Genomic DNA, 6,898 nt, shown 5'->3' with positions numbered 1-6,898 from the left:
AGGGAAAGCTGTCACCAAGCATACTGACCAGTGGCCAGAGGGCGGAGGCCAGGAGGGGATGGATGGAGAGAGTGGCCAAGGTCTGAGCTGAGCGCAGACTCTGGGCAAGGGCTTGTGCCTCTGCTTGGAGAGAGCTGTGTGGCCGTAGCAAGAGCCTGGGTAGATGACTTGGATTAATGGCATTAGATGGAGGAAGAATAGCCATGGCATGGCGAGTCCTCTGAGCTGGCCCCATGCAGAAGCATTGGCTCTTGGGAACAGTAGTCAGGACAGGTGCTGGATTCTTTTCCCTGGCTGTCTCGGTGTAGAAAGCGGAGCACGCAGTGCCGCATTGGCCCAGACACAGGTGGGCAAGCCGGCTGCTACGTGGTTAAGATGTGGCTGGTCTGAGCCTGCAGGGCAGTCAGGGCCAATGGGAAAGACACCCCTATGGTCACTTACAGTGACCCGGGTTCCCTCAGCTAGTATCACCTGTCAGCTGCCCCCACCCCACATTTATCCTGTGGGTAACACAGGGAGCCAGCAAGAAGATATGAGTGGTTCTCCAATAAGCAGCTACTCAGTAATGCCTTCTGAGTTTCCCTGTGTCAAGAGACGCCCTGTAAAATAGTCAAGAGGGGCCAACCCCTACGGACTGGGGTAGGAACGGAGATTCCATGGAAAGCTGAGGGGCCGCAGCAGGCACTTTGAGACCTCCTACCCCAGCTGCAGGCCCAGCCTTGCCACCCTGGCCCCAGCCCCTTCTTGACAGAGGCTGTGGGAAAGAGGCTGCTGCCGCCCAAAGCCACAGGGAGGGGACAGCCCAGGATTCATGGCACCGGCGGGGTCCAAAGGCCGCTGGATACTGAGGTCTTGGGCTCTAATGTCCGTTCCATCACCTCGCCCTTGGAAGGACAGGGGTGCCCTGGCCGGTCTCTGGGTTGCTTCTGCCTCCACTCCTGTTTGTCACAGGGCAGAGGGAGGAACAGGTGAGTAGAAGGAGACGGGACAGAGTGAGGCTTGAAGGGACAGCTGGAAGCTCCAGGCTGTGGAGTTCCATCCCCACTGCCAGGCTCTGGTAAGACTTCTCCACAGGTGGTGGGCACCTCCAGGTGCTGTCCCCAGGTGGCGCATTTCTCCCCAGGGCCAGGTGGGCTCTGGCCACGAGCAAGCGGTGAGGCCCCATCCAGGTGGCGGTGAGCACAACGGTGCAGCTTTGTCTCTGATCTCCCATCTGCCCCCTTTGGACAGGCATCTGGCCCAGAACCCTTTCATCTGTGACTGTAACCTCAAGTGGCTGGCAGACTTCCTGCGCACCAACCCCATCGAGACCAGCGGGGCCCGATGCGCCAGCCCCCGGCGCCTTGCCAACAAGCGCATCGGGCAGATCAAGAGCAAGAAGTTCCGGTGCTCAGGTAGCTGCCCGCCTGCCTGCCCACCCGCCCGCCTTCAGTCTGCTCAGGGACCCTGTGATGTTCCTGGGTGGTCCCAACAAGCGTGCCCTGGACCACTCTGGACCCACGCTGGAGGGTGCGGGCCCACAGTGTAGACTTGGATCTACCAATTTCCCACCCCTTGTTTTACTGAGGCCTGGGAAGGTGGTAGAGCTTGCCGAAGATACCCCGGAGAGGACGGGCAAGGACCCAGGTCCCTTTCCTCCCAGGACAGTTCTCTTTCAAGCTTTTTAAGACACTCAGGAGGCCTGGGAACCCTCCTCAGAGAGATGGTTGCCTCCTCCAGGCTCTGGGGCAGCAGAAACAGCAACTGGCTAGGGACAGTGTGGGTCGGCTTCTGAGCCCGGATCCTGGTCCATCCTCACCTGTGCCGTTGTATGTGAACATTCCCGTGGTTTTGGTGCTCCCTGGAAGAGGTTTACTTGGGTGTGGTGCTGTCCCCTGCATCAGCCCGGGCAAGGAATATCTGTGTTCGTAGCAAGACCTTCACACAGGGGCTGGGTGGGTGGGCGCCAGGGCCTTGGTTTGTGACCCGAGCCTGGTTCCTGGGGCGGCTTCCGCTGGGCAGCAGGGCTGAGGCCTGGGCTGTTCCTGCATGGCCTGGACACTCCCAGCATTGCAGTGTTTCTGCTTCTCTCCCCAGCCAAAGAGCAGTACCTTATTCCAGGTAAGAGGGGGGCCTGGCTGGGACGGTGGCAGTGGGAGGCCAGGGGTCCCGGGAGACTCTGGGCTGGGCAGGGCTGCTTGGAACTCCTCCGCCCCCGGCCCCCGCCCTCTCACCACAGGAACAGAGGATTACCAGCTGAACAGCGAATGCAACAGCGACGTGGTCTGTCCCCACAAGTGCCGCTGCGAGGCCAGCATGGTGGAGTGCTCCGGCCTCAAGCTCACCAAGATCCCTGAGCGCATCCCCCAGGCCACGGCCGAGCTGTGAGAGCCCCCAGCCCCTCACCTGCCCCCAGCTCCCACGGACCCTCCCGGCCCTCCTCCGGGTTTTCCTCTGTCGCAGCTCTATTTGGGGACCACTGGAGACCCCACCCCGGGAGCATGCCAGCTGCTGGGTCCAGCAGGAAGTGGTCCCTCTGCTTCTCACTCCCAGTCCCACACGCCCTGCTGAGGCAGTCTCTGGCCCGCCCTGAACCAGGGCGGCTTCTCTCAATCATGCTTTTGCTTTCTTTGTGGGGACCTGATTCCATCAGCTAAAGTTGTAGCCTAAGCCATTCTTTTATTTTTCTTCTTTCTCTAAAAATATAAATTTGTGCATGCATATATATGCATGTGCACAGATACCTACACATGCCTGTCATTTATGTATGTAAAGTTCATGGCATTTTTCATGTTAAAAATATCCCCATTCACCCCCCAGCTCTTGGTCCAGCCTTTTCTGAAATAGGATCAATTCATCTCACCAGAGAAATTCTTCTGGGAGTCCCCTTGGTTTGAGTCCCAAATAGTCTCGGTTTGGAAGATACTTTAACGTCTGTCATTTATGGATGTATAAGTTCCTTTCGTTGCTTCTTACAGACGATTAAACAACAATGAGATTTCCATCCTGGAGGCCACCGGGATGTTTAAAAAACTCACCCATCTGAAGAAAATGTGAGTTACCCAATGGCAGGAAGGTGCAGTCAGGACGCCGGTCAGGATGGGAAGGGGAAGTTCTGGGTGTGGGGTAGCTCCTGTCGGGGGCAGGGCTCCCGTGCATGGCAGCTGGGTGCAGGAAAGGGTCCTGAACTCCATAATCCTCTCCCAGCAATCTGAGCAACAACAAGGTGTCGGAGATTGAAGACGGGGCCTTCGAGGGCGCAGCCTCAGTGAGCGAGCTGCACCTGACCGCCAACCAGCTGGAGTCCATCCGGAGCGGCATGTTCCGGGGCCTGGACGGCCTGAGGACGCTGTGAGTGTGTGGCCGGGGAACGGGGTGGGCAGAAGCCAAGCCAGAGAGTGGGCGTCTGCGTTAAAGGGAAGGGAAGAGCGAGGGTGGGAGTCTCCTTCCCTGGCCCCAGCTTGCAGGAGTTGAGGGGGCCGCGGCTGAGGACCCTGGCTGCAGCGCGCCAAGTCATCAGATGTTGGTCACTGTGACGAGGGCTGCCTTCTGGTTCCCCAGGGTGGGGGGTCGATGGCGGGTGAAGGGATGGGGAGGTGGACCCTTCCGGAGGTCCCCTCTCATCGCCCCGTGGTCCGGCTGCAAGAGCACAGCACGTGTTTTCGGTTCAGGAGTGGCTGGTGCTACAGTGGCAGGGACCTCGCAGAGGTGACTCAAGTGGGTGTAGGTGGGGAAGGAGGGATTCCCACCATCCCTGGGATTCTGAGACCCCATGACTCAGAGCCCAGGCAGAGCTCTCCAGACGTCAGGACTGAGTGGGATCCTGGGGTCATCCACCCCTCTGTGAACGCTGAAGGGAGCCCCTGTCTCTGTCCAGGCAGCACTAGCTCTTCAGATGATCATGTAGACCTTTAGAGCGTCCGATAGACAGTGCTGTCCCGTCAGACTCACCACAGGGACAGAAACATCCCACATCCGCACTGACCAATCTGGTAGCCACATGCGGCTATGGAGCACTTGAAATGTGGCCAGTGCTACGGAGGCACTGACTTTTGAATTTCGTTTCATTTTAATTAAGTATAAACAGCCACATGTGGCTAATGGCTATACTGTGGACATCACCTCTAGAAGCCACCAGCCTGGATTTAAATCCCAGCCCGCAGTAAGGCTATAGATTTATTTTCTGAGCACATATCATGGCATTTGTGTAAGGTAAATGAATGCATGGAGGCATTCCCTGTGGATTTTTGTTTGTCTCTTTTACACAAGGGGATTTATTATGCACTGTGTTTTGCAACTTGCTTTTTTTTCACTTGTAAAGATAGTGTGGCAGGTTCTTCATAGAGGGCTGCCTCATTCTTTTTTATACATGCCTAGTATTCTTTGAAAGAGGGTGCCGTGGGCCTGCAGGAGCATGTGAAGGATGGTGAGGGCACAGGAAAAAGAATGCCTGTAACCCCTCCACTGACCACAGTTAATTGTTGATATAGACAACTATCCTTCCAGTTACACACACACACATGCGCACGCACACCCACACACACGTACACCCACATACATTCATGCAAACACACAGATATATTTTAATGGAATCCTAGAATACATTTTATTTAGTAATGTTTTTTCCTTTAACAGAATGTGAGCGTCTTTACGTATCCTTACGATTTCTTTTACAACATCATTTTGAAAGATTATATATTATATAATTATTAGAGATTTAGGCTGTTTCTAATTTTATTACAAGCAATGCTGTGATTGATATCTTTGTTATGAAATTCTGTGCTCATCTGGGGTTATTGCCTTAAAGATAAATCCCTAAAGGTAGACCTTCGGGGTAAAAGCACAAAGGGCCCTTTTAGGGATTTTGGCACATCTTACCAGGTGCACTTTGGGCAGGTCCCAAGTTGTTTTCCTGCCAGCTGTGCATGAAAGTGCCTGTCCTCCCACCCTCCTGCCAACGCTGGGCTTTACTATTATTATTTTATTTTTAATTATTTTGTAATTTGGCAGGCAAAGATTCACTATTACTTAAATGTCCTTGATTTGAACATTTTTCAGTGAATGTTCATAAGCTATTTGTTTACTTATTTCTGTGCATCTCATGCTGTGACTCACTTATCCTGTAACGGAAGTTTGTACCTTTTAATCTCCCTCACCTAGTTCACTCATTTTAATTTCTTTTGTGACTTGCCTATTCTGTGCCAGGCTTCGTTTTTGTTTTTGCTTGAGGAAAGGAACTGAGCCAGATGTTTGAGGATGAACAGAGACTTTTGCAGCTATAAATGAGGAAGAAGGTCATTCTAGAAGGAGATCCAGCCGGGGAGAGGTGTGGGGATGCAGGCCTGGGCAGCAGGCCTGAAGGACAGAGGAGTAGAGAGTGTGTCCATCCCTGGGGAGGCGGGCAGGTGCTGCTCTGGGGCTGGCTTGGGCAGGCGCTCACATGTCACAGTAAAGAGTTTAAACATGATTCTGTGGACAGTTTAGAGGCTGCTACGGGCTTTAGGCTGAAGAGCGACATGGCCGGGTTTAAGTTTTACGAAAGTCTCAGGTGTTGATACGGAGTGTGGCCCGAGGTTGGGGAGGCTCTGGGAACCCAGGGGGTGAGGGTGATGGTGTTCAGCATGAGGGCCGTGTGGGCAGGATGGAGAGGCAGTCAATTCAGAGGCAGGGAAAGCCTGGAGGGGAGCCCAGGTGTGTAGAATCCTGGCGCTGTGGCTGCCCTCTCCGTGGCTCAATGCCCCCAGAGGAGAACTTGTGAACTGGCCGCTGGCGGCCAAAGCACAGGGCAGGCAGATGGGCGCAGGGCACGGCACGGACTCTCCCCTCCTCTCCCGGCTCCCAGGATGCTGAGGAACAACCGCATCAGCTGCATCCACAATGACAGCTTCACGGGTCTGCGCAGTGTCCGCCTCCTCTCGCTCTACGACAACCAGATCGCCACCATCTCCCCTGGGGCCTTCGACACCCTCCAGGCCCTCTCCACGCTGTAAGTGTGCCCCAGAGGGCAGGCGGGCCTGGGGCTTGGGCACCAGCCATCCGAACTGAACCCCGGAGCCCTGCCCATCCACCACCTTAGGACACGGCCTTCTCCGGTGGTCACTTTAAAAGACTCAGGGTGTTTGGGTCCTTGCACGTTAGAATGTTGCCTCTTGGCGGGTTGGTTGTCCGGGAGTGTTGGGTGGCCGTGTGGCCAGCATGTGGCGAGCAGGAGCCGGCTTTGCTGGGACAACTGAGTCTGGTGGGTGTCTTCGTGGTCATACCACCCGCCTCTTCCAGAAACCTTCTGGCCAACCCTTTCAACTGCAACTGCCAGCTGGCTTGGCTGGGCGACTGGCTGCGCAAGAGGAAGATCGTGACGGGGAACCCGCGATGCCAGAACCCGGATTTCTTGCGGCAGATTCCCCTGCAGGACGTGGCTGTCCCCGACTTCAGGTGTGAGGAAGGTAACTCACGGGCCCCTTGGGTGGCAGGGGGATGGGGAGAGGTCATGCCCCAGAGAGGAGGGGAGGCTCTGTGGAGGGGGGAGGGGCGAGGAGCAGGGAGACCTACTCAGTCCTGTGCCTGCCTCTGCCTGGTGGGGTCTTCATGTGATTATAAGAGCAATAATGTGCTTATTGTTTAAAAAATGGGAAAATATGGATAAAAGATGGGAATAAACGTTACCTATCAGCCCATCACTCAGAGAAAATCACAGTTAACATTTTAGTGTAATTTCTTTATGTAAGTACGTTTAACCCAGAGACCTACCTCCTGGTTATTCCTAAGCACTCCGGACAGTGGATTCAGCCTGTCTGTAATGTGCAACAGGACACTGTCAAGGGGGCACCCCTCCCTCCACACGCGGGTCACTTCTTGTGCCAATGTCCTCTTTCCCCTGAATCCTCCATCTCTCTCCTGTGGCCACTTCCTTCTTTCCCTC

At 55.0% G+C, this 6,898-nt stretch overlaps 1 protein-coding gene across 1 annotated transcript in view; it reads left to right on the top strand.

Moving 5' to 3' along the window:
• The window catches only part of SLIT1 (slit guidance ligand 1), a 174,234-nt gene that overhangs the window by 133,387 nt on the left and 33,949 nt on the right, over positions 1-6,898 (top strand). The window contains exons 14-20 of the mRNA XM_007456197.1: positions 1,231-1,394; positions 2,077-2,100; positions 2,219-2,363; positions 2,958-3,032; positions 3,187-3,330; positions 5,822-5,965; positions 6,256-6,422. Coding sequence (XP_007456259.1) covers positions 1,231-1,394; positions 2,077-2,100; positions 2,219-2,363; positions 2,958-3,032; positions 3,187-3,330; positions 5,822-5,965; positions 6,256-6,422 — 863 coding nt within the window. The remainder of the gene's footprint in view (positions 1-1,230; positions 1,395-2,076; positions 2,101-2,218; positions 2,364-2,957; positions 3,033-3,186; positions 3,331-5,821; positions 5,966-6,255; positions 6,423-6,898) is intronic.

The sequence above is a fragment of the Lipotes vexillifer genome, unplaced genomic scaffold, assembly GCF_000442215.2.
Source record: "Lipotes vexillifer unplaced genomic scaffold, Lipotes_vexillifer_v1.1 scaffold184, whole genome shotgun sequence".
In the NCBI taxonomy this organism is placed as follows: domain Eukaryota; kingdom Metazoa; phylum Chordata; class Mammalia; order Artiodactyla; family Lipotidae; genus Lipotes; species Lipotes vexillifer.
The sequence above is the reverse complement of the archived record's forward strand: the minus strand, read 5'-3'. Positions and strand labels throughout refer to the sequence as shown.